The sequence below is a fragment of the Rhinolophus hipposideros genome (assembly GCF_964194185.1).
Source record: "Rhinolophus hipposideros genome assembly, chromosome: 5".
Taxonomy (NCBI): Eukaryota; Metazoa; Chordata; class Mammalia; order Chiroptera; family Rhinolophidae; genus Rhinolophus; species Rhinolophus hipposideros.
Window position 1 is genome coordinate 73197011 of NC_138051.1, and position 16983 is coordinate 73213993.

Genomic DNA, 16983 nt, shown 5'->3' on the forward strand with positions numbered 1-16983 from the left:
CGTGAGACGAGCGGGTTCCGCATGCGCGGTGGGGTTGAGCGGAGCGCACGCTGAGGAGGGTCGGCGGCTGCTGCGGGTGGAGCGAGTCTCATCTCGGCGATTAAAGAGCGCGGCGCGGGACCCCACTGCGGGATCCACAGACGTACCTCGGGTAACTAGTCCCCCAGATGGGTTTCTCGGAGAACTCACTTTGGTTGTGTGTAGTGACACGGGGGGTGGAGAGAGGGTAGGCCCCGGGCTAACAGCTCTCCGGTCGCTGGGCGAGAAGTGTCTGGACACCACCGACACCCCTGGCGGGCTCCGCGTCGGCCTTCCCGAGTTGCCGGCGGCGTTGTCCGAGCGGAGGAACCTCGTGAAGGAAAATGGGCCAAGGGACCGGACAGCCTCTTCAGCAGGTGTCCAGTTGAGGACTGGCCGGTGGGGCGGCCTCGGGGGAAGGCTGAGCACCGCTGCTTCCCGGCCTGGGAAGGCCATCGTCGTGTTGGGGGGGGTTCTTTTTCTGTGTTTTCCTCTTGCGCCGCAGCAAATGCTACCTCTCCGTGGGAACCGGGCTTCAAGGCACCGGTGGGATGGATCACGGTGTTGACAAGCGCTGTCTTACAAAGGGTCCAAGAGCAGTTTGTGCGATACTTTTGTTTTTAAGTATCGAAGCTCAGTTTACCTTAGCGCCCGAGTTGGGCGTTTCCGTGGCATGAGTCACTCCTTGAATGGGAACTAAAACGTGCTTTTGGAGAGTTTGTTACGCTTCGCGTGGGGTCGCTGTATGGCAGCCCGGGTGGGAACAGGCCTGCAGAAGTACACGGTGTGGTCTTACCGTTACGGAAAACCGGAAAGACGGGGGATTTTAGGGTTAAATACTGACATGCGGCCTGCGGTCCCTTTTGTCCCCCCCCAAACTGAGGCTTCTGTAATGTTGATTAAACAGGAAACGTTGTTTCTTGGAGGAAAGGTGTAACAGAAAAGTCTGTTTTTTTCACCTGATTGAAGTTGTTGTTTAAGGGGAAAAAGTGTGACTGTCTTTCAGCACTGTGGAAGTGACTTCCGTGAGCGGAGCTTCACTGCCAGTTCTCAGTTCATCTGATGCCAACTGACAATGACTAATTCTCAAAAGATCTCAAAAAGATGCATACTAATGTGTAGATATTGTGTAGATATTGGTGCTTCCTGTTTCAACTACCGGGAAATCGTTTAAAAGCTTCGTTGTGTCGCACTCCTCTGCTAAAAACTAGGGTGCGGAGCGCTTAAGTGTTAGAGCTTTATTACAGTTACTGCAAGAATTGTTTCCATCACATAATACGCTTTACTTTGGAAAGGGAGGTGGATCTCCTGTGTCCATTGTGGTGACTGACCATGCACTGGTGGCTTTTTTGCTGGTTTTTTTTTTTTTTTAATTGGGGAATATTGGGAAACAGTGTGTTTCTCCAGGGCCCATCAGCTCCAAGTCCTTGTCCTTCCATCTGCTCGTGGAGGGCGCAGCTCAGCTCCAGGTCCAGCCATGGGTTTCAATCGTTGGTTGCAGGGGGAGCAGCCCACCGTCCCATGCGGGAATTGAACCCCCGACCCTGTTGTTCAGAGCTCCTGCTCTGACCAGCCGAGTCATCTGCCACCCCAGACCGTGCCCTGGAGCGAGAAAGAAGTCCTACCTACCGTCTGACGAGGCAAAATTACTGACAGTGCAGGTGATTTGAAATTAACTTGGAGTTCAGTTAGTGTATTCTGAAAAATAGGTGTTCTTTACCAAAGAACACATACTGTATTGTAGTACTCTGACATACGGAGGCTCTGAGGGTTAAAAATATTCTATATTTAATGTCAGAAGACTTGGTTTTAGTCCCTGTTCTCGTACTTATTAAGGATTTGTCCTTAAGGAAGTCACATAATTCTGTTCCTTAGTTCCCAGTTAATTGATGATTTCACTGTGTTCCTTTCATAATACCTTATACTGCAATTATTTGCTTATTTGTTTGCCAATCTTAAATTTTTTTAGGTAGCAGTCTTTTGTGTCAGTAGTACTTAGTACATAGTAGATACTGTAAAATGACTGTTTAATAAATCAAGTAACAAATGGAAATAATTCTTCCTTTGCCTTTTAATTTCTTATATTTGTATAGCACATTATACTTTCTGTTTTTACATGCATTTTTGTTTCATGTGATACTCTCCACAAATCTGTGAGGTACGTGCCACAGACTAGAAACTACAGTTCAGTGGGAATACATTTCCCAAGCAACCACAGCTACGTAGTCAGTAAGAGAGCAAGGACTGATACCCACATCCATAGCTATTCCCAAAGTTCACTGAGTCTTGACGAGGACTTACTGAGAGCCAAATAAAATAAGTCAAAGTACTTTGAAAGTTATATAAGTGGCCAGTATATACCTAGCTTGTGGCTTCTATTTTCCTGACTGATTTTTTAAAAGTTAGTGTAATTATTACTATAAATAAAGAGATATGTTCAAAATCTATCAATCAATATGCAGGTTGTTTGTGAAGTGTATTCTTTTTGTACTTACCGGCTACTTTCTGTCTCTACTGTAAATAACATCAGCAGTATTCCTTTATTTACCCTACATATTGCAAAGAGACTTATACTTCCTAAAGCTGTAGCTTTTATATCTCCCTACAGGGTTCTTTTACACTATTGCCTGTTTAACCATCAAATTAAGTCTGCCTTCCCCAAAATCATCAGCTTTACTATTTGAAGAAACTTGATAAGTAAATGTGGTTAACACATGTTAAAGCTCTTTAAAACTATTTCACATATTTTCATGGCATCATTTATTTTGATACTCAGTTTAAAACATTTTTAGCTCTCAAATTTTAGTACTTTACATACAGATATTCGACAAGCTTTTTTTTTTTAAAAAAGGCCCTGTTTAAAAATGAAACAACTAGCTCAGCTGTTTCTTGGTGGGTCATTCTGGCCATTGTCTACTTCCCTTTATTTGCTAAATTTCTATTTTGTCAAGCTACAAGAGAAATACATCTCTGCCACTGTTACTAATACGCTGCTTTATTTTATTTTATTTTATTTTTTGGTTAAACAGGATAGATTAGTACTGGAAGTTTTCACTAATCTGTGGTATTCATTGCTCCAGCATTGGATATGTATGTGAATGTTGCTTTTTGTTTAAGATGTTTCTGATTGTAATATATTTATCAATAATATTGAGAGAAAATATAGCCTGATGAATAGTAGACTATGGTTCTAGACTTCATAGGTTCAAATTCTGACACTATCTCTTTTTAGCAGTATACAACAGAACAAGTTGCTTAACCTGTGCTTCATTTTCTTCAAATATAAAATGGGGAAAATTAGGGAGAAAGTGGTACCTCAGGGAGACAGGCAGTGGCCAGATGATATAAGACCCTGTAGGTAGTAAAAAGATGTATAAATCAGTAGGAAGCCACTGGGAAGTTACATACGGATGCAGTTAGCAGTTCTCAAATCGCACTGCAGCAGAATTCCAGGGTTCTGTGAACTGGGTGTGGATGTTCTATCTTTATTTCCCAATTAATAAGAAAAAAATAAGTTAGTGATTTTTCACAAGTTTTTCATAGGCCTTTAGATCCTATTGCCTATCTTCTGAGCTTTGACAACAGTAAACTGGTTACGGTTAGCAGAAAAACATGAAAATCATCAACTATGATTAGTTTGAGAGCTTCCCTTTAAAAATATATTTCTACTCATGGTATGATTTCAGGATTGTGGGTCATAAAAGGAGTGGTGCTGAAAGTAGGTTGGGTGGATCAAAGGGAATAGTTTTAAATATACATATACTTGGCAGTTAAGAGGAACTTGAACTTTATAGTAATGTAGATCTATTCTCAAGATTTGGTATACTTATTCAACAAAAGAAAAGAATATTTGGGAGTAATGGGAAAAGTAGAAACTAGAAATTATGGTAATTGTGAACTAAATTCAAGTTTGTTTCAAAAGGGGAAAAAAAATACGTTTTGGTTAAATTTAAATTTAATACCTATCCTGATTAATAAACTTTTAGTTTTTGTCCTGTCATACGATCCTGTAATTTTGGCTATACTGACTTATAGGGTGTATCCTTTGATATATGGTTAGGGTTTAAGTAGTCAGAAGATTCTTCCCTTTATGTAATGGGTGGTAGCATTACAGTCCTAGCTGATTTGGAGAAAGAACAGCTTGAGAATTTGCTGATAGGTTTATAATAGTAGTGATGCTTCCCATCATTTGTTATTTCTTGAAGTGGTGGTATTAAAATAGTATTTTACTCTTAAGGTGTACCTTTAATCTTTAGGTCTCAGAGGTTAGTTGTACTTTATAGATGGTCATTACTTTTTATGATTCCTCTGAAACTGATGGTAGAGAATCATCCACGCCTTACAAAAGTGTGAAGCAAAATAAAAATTAAAGCTTGGTTCCTGAACATAATCTGTTTTCTGATACCATTTAAGAAGTTTAAAGAGGTGAGCAGACTAACAACTGCTCACCTTCTGGCAAGATGTGGAAAACGGACATTTCTTTATTTTGACTTTAACTGAGCACTTTCTTGATTCTTTTGTTTAAATTGCAGAATGCCAGGTCTAAGTTGTAGATTTTATCAACACAAATTTCCTGAGGTGGAAGATGTAGTGATGGTGAATGTAAGGTCCATTGCTGAAATGGGGGCTTATGTCAGCCTTCTGGAATACAACAATATCGAAGGCATGATTCTTCTTAGTGAGTTGTCCAGAAGGCGTATTCGTTCTATAAACAAACTCATCCGAATTGGCAGGAATGAATGTGTCGTTGTCATTAGAGTGGACAAAGAAAAAGGTAAGTGAGAAAAATATCTAAAATATGAATTTCAGATTTAAATTGGTTTACAGTAAAATATGTTGTTTGTAAATTGCCTACTGGCATAAAAAAACAAACTCCTCCTTTCATACCTAAACTCTTTTACGTACAAAGTTATTAGAGAAGGATGCCAATTAGCCATCTAAGCAAGATCTCTTAGTAATGGTTTAATTAGTACATACCAGGACTAGTTTTTATTATCGGTCAGATAACTTGAATTTTATTTCCAGAGGAATTTTCCATTTAATATTTTCAGACCGTGGTAATTAAACAGTTTATAAGTTTTAAATTGCATGGCGGTCTGGGTAGCATGGTGAAATCCCTCATTGTCCTGCCCAGGACATGAATCATTCCTTTGTCTAGTGTGTCCACACTATATACTGCCTGCCCATTAGTCACTTGGTTGTCATCTCAGTTACCAGATTGACTGTTAAGATATTACAGTGCCTGTGTTCAGATAACCCTTATTTTACTTAATAATGTCCCCAATGTACAAAGTTGTGATGCTGGCATTCAGATGTATAAAAGAGAAGCCGTAAAGTGCCTCCTTTAAGTGAAATGGAATGTATGCATAGGGAAAAAAATATTCTCTATAGGGTTTAGTATGATCCACAGTTTCAGGCATCCACCGGGAGTCTTGGAATGTATCCCCTGCAGATAAGGGGGGGACAACTGTGTTCCTTAAATTTGAGTAAGTCTTCATATCACTGCCCCAGAAGGACCTAGAATGGTGTCTTATCTTGCATTTCTTTTTTATTATATAAAATACATAACAAAAAGGAATCAAATATATTTTTAACTATAATCAGAAAAAATACTTGCTTAAGTACAATAGATACATATAAGAATAATTTCTATAGCTGCATTATTTGTACAGTATTAATTAAAAACAGGAAACAACAGTCTAAATCGTGATAAAATAAATCATGCCACATCCATGCAATGCAGTTTTATATAGAATGAGATCTGAATATTCTGTTGTGGAAAGATGACTGGGGTTGAGATAAGAAAAAAACCAAAGTGCAGAAGATCCTACAGAGGGGATTCATTTCTGATACTAGAAGATTAGGTCCTATTGGAAAAACCTTTAAAAATAACAGCTATAAACCCAGAACAAATATTTTTAAAACTACCTAAAGACAATGGGCATAATCAAAAGTAGGCCGAAACTGAAGGAAGAAAGGAATTTCACTGGCTAAGTTTTACAGCTTTTTGTCTGAATGAATGTTGCAGGTGGCTTCGAGCAGGGCAGCTAATGGCAGACCTACAGTCTTAATGACTTCAGAACAGTTCTGGACAGCAGTGATAGAGAGTAGAGAAATAGTGATGGACATTAGAGAAAGGAGAGACACAGAGGGAGAAACCCTAAATTTATATATAAAATCTACTCAAATCTCTGGCTGACCCCTGAACTACTAATACAGAGAGGGTAGACTGCAAGCAATCCAACAGGGTAAAAATCTAAATAGATCTTGGTTGCTTTCCACTTGAAGAAACAGAGCGTATAGTTTTGAAACCAGACAAATAACTGCCTGCTAAAACAAAATCAGTGTCCTTAATAGAAACATAAAGGAATTCACAATGATCAGGATACAATCCAACTACTAAACATTTGAAGAAACAGGAAATTATGACCCATACAGAAGAGAAAAGACAATGGAGAGTGACCTAGAGTATCCCCTATGTTGGAATTAGCAGATAAGGATTTTAAAGCAGATATTATAACTGCTCAAGGATATTAGATATTTTCCTAATCATTACAATCATATTTTTGCTTGTAATGAACAAAATGAAATCTCAGTAGAGAAATTAGAAACTCGCACAAAGCACTAATTATAAATTCTACAAATCAGAAGTGTAATATCTAAAAAATTCACTGGGTGGGGCTAACAGATTAAAGATGACAGAAGGCTCAGTGAAACCTGAAGATAGTTCATTTACAAAGAACCAATCTGAAGAACAGTAAAAAAGCAACCTGTCAGACATCAAAGCTCTGTTCCAAAAGAAGAGGAGAGAAAGAGCAGAAGAAAACATGGCCAAAAGTTTCTCCTATTTGCTGAAAAAACATAAATTTACAAATTGGAAACGCTCAGCTAACCTCAAGCGGGATTAATACTAATAAGACCGCATCTAGGCACATCAGACTATTACAGAGACAGAGAAATCTTGAAAGTAGCCAAAGGAAGATTGCACATTATTTACAGCGGAGCAGTAATACAAATTACTATAGCATTCTTATTGGAAGTAATGGAGGTCAGCACATTGAATGACACCTTTAAAGCACTAAAAGAAAAAACTGTCAAACCAGAATTCTGTAACTAAAGAAAATATTTCAACAATAAAGATCAAAATGAGACATCTTCAGGTAAATAGAAACTAAGAGGATTTATTATCAAATAGACCTACATTATAGGAAATGGGGGAGGAAGTTGTTCAGGTCAGAGAGATGTGATGCCTAAAATCGAAAATATGTAGGTAAATTTTAATGGTCACTTTTTTCCTCCTAAATTCTTTTAAAAACATGTAACTGCTTGTCTCATTTTGTACCCGTGGGATCGTAATTTATGGAGGTGACTGATGACATGGAGAGGCCAATGCCATTGAAAGAAGATTTTTATCAGTTAAGAGATAAGGACACTATGTGCCATGCAGGGCCACATGAGGAAGCTCCAGATTTGGTCAGGAGGTGGAAAGAGCCATGGGAAAGCCTAGGCCAGAGCGTTTATTGAGACGTCCACAGAAAAGGCAAGGCAGGTCAGGGTAAATAGCTTAGGGTTGGCTAGCTTGAATAGTTTGTTCAGGCATTGGGGCATCAGGCTATCTGGTTGTCTGGTACCTGGCCTTGGCTGATGTAGGGCAGGGGGAATATTGGTTTGGTGTGTGAGACTTTGATGAGATAGTTGGGAGTGTGGGCTGTGGGTTGGTTAGTTTGCATATGAAAGGCTGCTGCAGGTGAGCCCTTTGCTGTCTCTAAGAATTGTCTAGCTCCAGGAGGGGGGTCTCTCCCCCACCTAGTCATCCAGGCCGCAAATGTCATAGCATCAAGAATACTGAAAACAGAGTGTGGAAAGATACATTATTTAATAATATATATATAAGATTAGCTTTTCATGGTCTCATAAATTAGTTTTAAAAGGAGGACACATCTTTCTAGGTAATACCTTAGATGCATCTCTTAAATATTACAAACTAATTTGAGTAGTATAGAACCCAATTTACATTATTATTTAACAATACATGGAATTTTTATTACTATAGATGTCATTGTAAACTGAATTCAAATGTAGTTCAACTCAGAAAAAAAAATAATTCACTCTGACCAAAATAATTATACAATTGCATTGTAAGTTTCATTATATGTTTGAATTCGGCAAAAAAAAAAATACTGAAAACACAGTTAATGCAATTCTATGATAAATGGATGCCGGATAGACAAATAGCGAATCTTTATTAGGTCCCTCCAGTGAGGTAATAGAGAATATACAATTACATGATAATAAAGATGCATTTCTGAAAACAAAAACTTTCTCATCTTATGCATTATTTTGTTGGTGGGATTTTAGTGGGGAATAAGTGCAAAGATGACAACCAGACAAGTGGGTTGTGAAAATGTCGCAGTGATATGCTGACACCTGAACAGAGATCACTTTTTCAAAATTTTCTTACAGGGTATATTGATTTGTCAAAAAGAAGAGTTTCTCCAGAGGAAGCAATCAAATGTGAAGATAAATTCACCAAATCCAAAACTGTAAGTTGATTTTTGAGTCAGATCAGTCCACTATTTGGATGTGCTTAATAAATAACCAGCATGCAATGTTCCTGGCAGAAGAATAAAAAACAAAACCTACATTTTTTTGTAACTGCATATTTTCATTTTGAGTTATATGTTACGTAGAAAAATAATTTAAAAGACTTAATTTCAAATGATTTTGACTATGCTGTTTTTGTTTCGTGGTGTTGCCTATGAGCTAATAGTCTCAAAACAGTACTGGACATTCGTGTTCTTAAGCTTTTTTAGGAATAAATTATGGGTGATTTCAGCTGATTTGGCTTGTCATAACGTTTAGTTCTTGACTTTCGTCCCTATTCTGGGTAAGAGTCACAGAGACAGTTAGCTGTTGTATGTAAGAATAAACAAAGGTTTGTAAAATGTATGTGAATCCAGGTTATTTTTCTTTTCTGTTATTTTTGCTGTAATTTTCTACTTCTCCAGAGTCAGCATGAATAAAGCAAGAACAGCCATTTCTATATTCTTCATCTTCTCATTTCTATAGTTTTCATCTTCTCTCTGTATTCTTCTATTCTCTGGTCCTATTTATTATCCTTTATTCCCTAGCTCCTCAGTTCTTAATGGCTATTTCCATTGTTTCTGTTTTCTTTGCCCTTCTCTTGTGTCTTTTGTTCTCTTCTGCCACGTGTGTTTCTGTCCTCAAGATAAAATGCCAAGAAAACAATGTTTAGAAGATTTTTTAATCTTGCTTAATCTAGTAAAAGAGAATAAAAATCTAAAAGTTATCAGATCATTACCCAGTCTTTCCCTTTGTTTTAAAACTGGTGTGTTTACTATTACTGCAGTGTGGTTTACATATTCAGTAGGACTCTTGGTGAAATCCCTTTGTAGTGAACTCTAGGACCATGCCTCTCAGAATATAGTCTCTGGGCCAACAAATTGGCATCATCGGAGTGCTCATGAGAAATGCAGGAGCTTGGGTCTCACCAAGTTTGAGAATCCGAATTTGAGAAGCACTGGATCTAGGAAAACATCCATTTTGTTTTATCACCTGAGGATATTGTAAAATAAATATGTTAGTAAATTTTATCAGGATGATAAGATGATAGAATGAACAGGTACTATGTTAATACCTCTCCTCACTAAGTCTCATCTAAAACTCTAACCTCTTGTTTCCTTTGCCTCACAGTTCTGTAATTAACACGAAAACCTCCTTCCTTATACTCTTTCTCTTCATTAAGCCCTTTTATTCTTAGTATATTAGAAAAAATTTGACAGCAGTGAATAAGACTGAAGGATAACTGTTAAATGATAGCAGCAAAAGATACTAAAATCTCAATCCTGATTCCATGATCTCATAGGGAGTAGTAATAATACTTTATATTTGTTTAACAGGATTTGTATAATATAAAATTTTATGCATTTGTATAAATCATTTGTATAGTTTTTAATTTATAGTGTGCATTTGTATGTATTTGATCTAAGAGCTTTGTGCAGTAAAAAGAAGAGATACTAGTATCTCCCTTTTCCAGATGAAGAAACAAATTCGAAGAGGTTAATTGACCCCAGCCAAGACTCAATCTGGGTCTTGGAACACTAAATTCTGTACTATTTCTATTTGTTATACCCACTTGAGTTTATTATGGGAAAACAAGTATTTCTGTATGGAGAAAGAATTTGTTGGATGGCATTCTTTTATTAAGGAATTATTGTAGTCACATTAACTAAAGGTTTGTTTTTAGATGTTATCTACTAAAGTGTAAAAATATCTATTTTTTGAATAGCTCTCTTACCTCTGAATTGTTGAATTCTTCATTTTGTTTCTAGGTTTACAGCATTCTTCGTCATGTTGCTGAAATGTTAGAATACACCAAGGATGAACAGCTGGAAAGTCTGTTCCAGAGAACTGCTTGGGTCTTTGATGACAAGTACAAGAGACCCGGTTATGGTGCCTATGATGCATTTAAACATGCAGTCTCGTAAGAACACTTTTTTGGCTCTGCTCCTATCTTCATATCCCAGCTGCTGGGTCGAGAGCCTGATATTGAATAGCACATCTATGTCTTAAATCCTTGCCAAATTTAGATTAAAATATTTCAGTATAAAAGGCCCATGATATGGGCCGATTCTATATAAACCCTACATAATTTTGTATATTATACCCTGTTTCCCCAAAAATAAGACCTAGCCGGTCGATCAGCTCTAATGCGTCTTTTAGAGCAAAAATTAATATATGTATAATATTAAACCTGGTCTTATAGTAAAATAAGACCGGGTCTTATGTCATTTTTTGCTCCAAAAGACGCATTAGAGCTGATTATCCAACTAGGTCTTATTTTTGGGGAAACACGGTAGTTATATAGTTTCATAAACACTACTCCCTACACCTTTCCTTCTCCTAGTTTTTTTATTGTCTTAGGTGACTTCAGGGCCAAGGTAGATGTCTCCTCTAAAACTCTAACCTCTTGTTTCCTTTGCCTCACAATTCTGTATACCTTAGCCCATGCCGCTTAAGCCAGTCTTGCATATGGCCTCACCCTGAGTCTCTTATCACCAGGATTTGCTCTGCCTCTAAAACCTTTAAGTGACACATTCTTTTTTTTTTTTTTACCACAGCCCCGTCCTTGCCGCTCCGACAGTCCTACTCTGTGTCTTAATTCTTATATCATCCTCTGATTCCAAACCTTCTTTTCTCCCTGTTTTCACCCTTTCCTGCTTTTTCTTTCTTACTCAGCATAGATGCACCAAGCTCCATCATTTTAACAATTGTCTTGCCAATATCATGAACTTTTGCCCTGTTTTTCCCTCTGTTAAATCCAGCTTTGGATCAATGTTCCAGCCTTTTCTTCACTTGTAGACAGCTGGGTGGGTGCTGCTAAGGAAAAACCACAGTCCTGCAGGTTGATGCCCCTGCATATTTGGTCTCCAACCTCTGCTGGGCCTTCACTGCTGCCCCACATTCTCTCTGCTCCTGGTCAGTTCTTCCTCCTATTCTTAGAAGCATATTGCAGAGCTTTTCCATTCTCTTCCTCAGATATCCACTCTCCCATTCTTCCCTCACTTTGACCTGGTGCACTCACTACCTGTTTTATAAAGAAATTAGAATCCATTACACAGGATCTTCCCACTACCTCAGCAAACTTATCTCCATCCCACCTGTCATTAACTCCTGTGCTCCTGACGCTGGAATTCACATCCTTCCTGCTCAGACTGATCTTACCACCTATGCCCAGCTACAACTCAGGGACCTCTTTGTATCTGTTATTCTTTCCTTTTATTGGTTCTGCTCCATCAGCATAAAAATACTCTAATTTCTCCCATTTACACTAAAAAACAAACTTCTCAACCTTCTCTCTACTTTCTCCTGTAGCAAGCAAGCACTGTGTCCTCCTCTTAACAGCCAGACTCCTTCATTTCTATGTACTTAACTGTCTCCACATCTGCACCTCCCACTTCTTGCTGAATGTTCTTGTTCCACAGGCAGCCTCCTCATTGCACTAAGGTTTCTTTCCAATCCTTGTGCTGCCCAGAGGTGGTGGTCCCCTTAGCCCTCAGAATGGCCGTGGGGTGGGGACTGTTAAAGCCTGCAGCAGCCCAGCTCATTTGGTTCTCTAAATACCTTCCAGCTTAGCCCCACATGTGATTTTTTTTTTAATATCATGTTGTGGGAGAGGTGAGAATAGTAATAATTATAATAACTAACGTTTATATAATTCTCACAGCAACCTGTGGTGTAAGTGCTATTAGTCCTTACAGATAAGGAAATTGAGGCAGAGTAAATAATTTGTCCAAATTCGTATAGCAAATGGTAGAGCCAGGATTCAAACCCTGACATTCTGCGTCCAGAGTGTATGCTGTTAACCATTAAGTACTGCTTTCTATTCCTGTCCTCCCTGACTTCAGTCCTGCACTCTTTAATCAGTACATGTCTTAATGTGGCTTGTTGTCATCTGGCCCTGGCTTACCTCTCTAGCGTCCATCTCCAGCACTCCCTGCATTCCTGCTCCTCCGTAATATATGTTATTCCCTTTCCCTTCACTTGCTTCTCTTGCTTCATCAGTCATGTAGCGACTATCCAGATTTAAGTAATGCTGATTCTTTGCTGCATATGCTTCACATTTTTCTTTTAAATAAATAGTTTCTGAGATAGTTGGAAATAAGTTTTACCCTTCCCAACCCATTCCCTTGACTCATCAGTGGTAACCACTATTTTGAAATTAGTTTGGATCATTATAATTTGTTTTTATGGTTTTAATATGTGTATTCATAAAGTACATATAGAATCATTTTTGTATTTAAAATTTCTCCAAATTGATGTGTATGCCTACTTAACATTAATTTCTGTATAGTATTTTATTGTGAGAATATGTTTATCTGTTTCTCTGTTAAGAGATATGTAGGTGATTCCGCTCCCCCCACTCCTCTCCATTTTTCAAACCATGCTATGATGAATACATGTCTGTGTGTACACGTTTGGGAGTTTCTAAGGTATATACCTAGGAATAGAATGGTTGGGTCATGGCATTAATTACATGCATCTTTAAATTTACTCAGTTTTAGCAAAATATTCTCCAAATTGGTTCTATATCCCTCTAGCAATTGTATGAGCATTCCTATTTCTCTTCATCCTGTCCAACATTTGGTGTGGGTCTCAGATTTTTTTTCCTTTTGCCAAATTGATGAATGTACAGTAGTATCTTGTTTTGATTTGCATTCTCTTGGTTGTTGGTGAACTGAACAGTCTTTCATATGTTTATTAACTGTTTATGTATTTCTTCTGTGAAACATTTGTTCATCTCATTTGTCCATTTTCTGTTGGTTTGTCTTCTTTTGCTTTGTAGGTATTAGTTGAATGAAAGTTCCCTCTACCCAAATTCTTTTGCCTTTCATTCCTTAACCCAGGCTTTTTAAGCGTGGTGCTTGCTCATGCCATTCCTTTTCTAATATATCATACCTTTCTTATAACAGTTCTACCTTTGCTTGTTAAAGTCCTATCATTCTTTTAGTCATTTTAGTTTTTTCATTTGTTCAACCATGCCATTGACTGAGACTCTGGTTCCTGTCTAGTGGCACTTAAGAGGGTCGGGTGAAATGCTTCTTTATCCATGAAGCCTTTCCTGACTCACTAACTGGAAGTAATACCTTCCTCTCCTGATTTCCAGGGATGCAGTTTTATTTTTAAATTTTTTCCATGTTTTCGTTCTTTTCAACCTAGATTATTTTATTTAATACCACAATCCAGTGAGATACAGTTTCATCCTCATTTTACACATTTGGAAACTGAGGTTTGGAAAGGCCCAAAAACACAGTTATTAAAGTGCAAAGCTAGGATTTGAACTCTAATTCTGACACTAAAGCCTGTACTCTTAAACATTCTGTGCATTCTGTGGTATTATGTTTGCTACTGCAGTTATCAGTAAAATAACCTTGACCTTTTGTTGGGTTTTTTGTTTGTTTTTTAAATCAGAGACCCATCTATTTTGGATAGTTTAGATTTGAATGAACGTGAACGGGAAGTACTCATTAAGAATATTAATAGGCGTTTGACACCACAAGCTGTCAAAATTCGAGCAGGTAAATGGTGTTTTTTTTAATTATGTTAAAAGATTTTACATGTTTGAAAAAAGGCTGTTAAATAATGAGCCTTACCAAACAGTGCATTACATCAACATCTGTAAGTTTTTCTAAATGTGTATTTTTCATAAAAAAAAGTTTAAGAAATTATTTTTGCTTCTACTGAATCATCCTAAAATGTATGTATTGACACAAATTGAAACTGCCACATATGAGTTCAGCTAACCTTAAGTTAGCCCTTTTTTGTAAGGGAGCTGGTTGCATACTTTAAAATATTCTAACAATACAGTAATATCCTCCCATGTCCCTGGATTAATAGTTTGGAATATTTTCTTTCAGACATTTTTTCTAACTTATATACTGTGTAGGAATGTATGCTGTTTACACTCAGATATAACTTTTTTTTGTTTTCACAAAGATGGGATCATACTATGCAAAGTTTTCGCCAACTAGCTTTTTCCACTTGGTATATCATGGCTGCCCTTCCATGTAGAACATTGGAATCCTTTTCATTCTTTTTAATTGCTAGATAATACTCCGTAGAATGATAAACCTTAACAGAAACCAGCCCTCTCTTGCAGAATATGTAGGTTGTGCCAAGTTTTTAATTACTACAAAAACTCTATAAATTAATACCCTTATACATATATACTAACCCATTTATGTAAGTGTTCTGTAAGGCAAATTCCTAAAAGTATAATTGCTAGGTCAAAGTGTATACAACTTCTGAACTGTTCTAAACAATTTGCAATTATCGTTTCATTCAGCTTTAAAATACTCCTCTCCATTTTATAAACAAGAAACTGCGGTACAGACAAGTTGCAATCACGATTCATGGCAGCCCATGGTAGCTCAGTACAGCACTGGGCAGCTCATGCCAACCTCCGGCTCACAGCAGCCCAGCTCCAAGGAGAGCTGTTGTTCACAATCTTAGCTGTAGAGGGCGCAGCTCACTGGCTCATGTGGGAATCGAAGTGGCTACCTTGGCTTTAGGAGCATGGTGCTCCAACCACCTGAGCCACCAGGCCGGTCCTTAACTTTATATTTATTATTTTAAGTGTGTTTTTCCCGGACCCATCAGCTCTAAGTCCAGTAGTTGTTTTAATCTAGTTATGGAGGGCACAGGTCACAATTGCCCATGTGGGGATCGAACCGGCAACCTTGTTATTAAGAGCACCGCACTCTGACCAACTGAGCTAACCAGCCACCCCCACATTCAGATAGTCTTTAATTATGAAAGCTAATAGCTGGAATTGGTCTGTAATTGAAAAGATGATGAAAGCTTTCATAAGTGTTTAAATACTCATGTATTTGCCCCATTTAAGATTTCTTTTACTCCTTTAAATTTTTATTTTATTTATTTGCATTTTTTGGTATAAGCTTTTGAATTTTTATAATTTTAGATATTGAAGTGGCTTGTTATGGTTATGAAGGCATTGATGCCGTAAAAGAAGCCTTGAGAGCAGGTTTGAATTGTTCTACAGAAACCATGCCCATCAAGGTGAGTAGCCAGTTTTCTCCCTCCCTGCTAAAATACCCACCTAAACCAAATCAGGTTTTGTTTTTGATCATGTTTCAGAACAAGTATTATGAAAAGTGGTTCTTGGTGATACGGTATTTCCAGGGGATGTTAAAATCATGTGTAGTGTTTTTGTTGTAGCTACTAATTATTGTCACAAGGGTGGAGATTCCAATTGATATTTAGTGCCAGAGGACTCCTTTACATACCCATAATGCTCATAGAATCTTGGAAAGGGCAACATATGCTCTCATATTCACATACAACTTTTACGAGGTTTGGTTGTTCATTAGCAATCAAATTAACTCAATGGTTGTTACTCACTGTAAGAATTTCTGTCAGTTTAGTGTAGAACCAAATAGGAATTTTTGTTTGTTTTAAAGATAAATCATTCATTATGCTGATGATGGCTGTAGTTAGTTTAGCCACCAAAGACACCCAAAAGTTGTGATTCTTTTTTTGTTGTTTTTAATTTATTGGGGTGACAATTGTTAATGAAATTACATAATTTCAGGTGTACAGTTTTGATTCTTCATATGCAGTATTGCAGTGGGCTTGCTTAGATCACTGTGTCAGCTTTTGCTATAATAACAAACCACCCTAAATAGCTGGCTTATAGAATTGGGAGTTAAGTTTTGGGGTGATTTGCTAAGGCAGCAGATTAGCAAAATAAGTCTTGAACATCCTAATAGTTGTGAGTTCCTTAGGTATACTCGTCAATGACTTCTTGTCTTCGTAGATTAATCTAATAGCCCCTCCTCGGTACGTGATGACAACCACCACCCTGGAGAGAACAGAAGGTCTCTCCGTCCTCAATCAGGCTATGGCTGTTATAAAAGAAAAGATTGAGGAAAAGAGGGGCGTCTTCAATGTGCAAATGGAGGTGAGAGCAATTATTCTTACCGAAGTTTTTAAGAAAATTAAATCATCTGAATGATTTGCATTCTAAAATCTTAAAACATAGAATACGTTTAGGGTTACTATTTTGCTACCCATAAGATAATTATTGACTTAGAGGGTTTCTAAAAGGGCATTTTATAAGTAAATAAGAACTATATCATAGGATGGGTATTGAAAACTATGGTCACTGGTGTTGTTAGGTTCCACCCTAACCCCCACCCCTGAAGGGAAAAAATAGACAATGAAAATAAGTGATTAGTTATTGTCATAAATTAATGTGAAATACTTAAAATTTGATCTCAGGATTAGAAACGAGTAGTTACCTATATTTCCCTCATCTCAACAAAAATAAAACCTAATTTTCATATGTATATATAAAAATAAATATTTATGTAAATACATATATACATATAATTCCTTCTGTGGAAATAGTAAATAATTTACTTT

General features: G+C 37.4%; 1 protein-coding gene across 3 annotated transcripts in view; it reads left to right on the forward strand.

Annotated features, from left to right (window-relative positions):
* Positions 1 to 16983, forward strand: part of EIF2S1 (eukaryotic translation initiation factor 2 subunit alpha) — a 20217-nt gene continuing 3234 nt past the window's right edge. Inside the window, exons 1-8 of one of the 3 annotated variants that reach the window (XM_081049740.1) lie at positions 22 to 151; positions 1520 to 1679; positions 4551 to 4792; positions 8482 to 8561; positions 10371 to 10522; positions 14011 to 14117; positions 15521 to 15618; positions 16376 to 16519. In XM_081049740.1, the coding sequence (XP_080905866.1) occupies positions 4552 to 4792; positions 8482 to 8561; positions 10371 to 10522; positions 14011 to 14117; positions 15521 to 15618; positions 16376 to 16519 (822 nt within the window). In that variant the 5' untranslated portion in view covers positions 22 to 151; positions 1520 to 1679; position 4551. Of the gene's footprint in view, positions 152 to 1412; positions 1680 to 4550; positions 4793 to 8481; positions 8562 to 10370; positions 10523 to 14010; positions 14118 to 15520; positions 15619 to 16375; positions 16520 to 16983 lie in introns of all 3 variants that reach the window. The other 2 variants (XM_081049739.1, XM_081049738.1) reach the window with 2 other exon arrangements.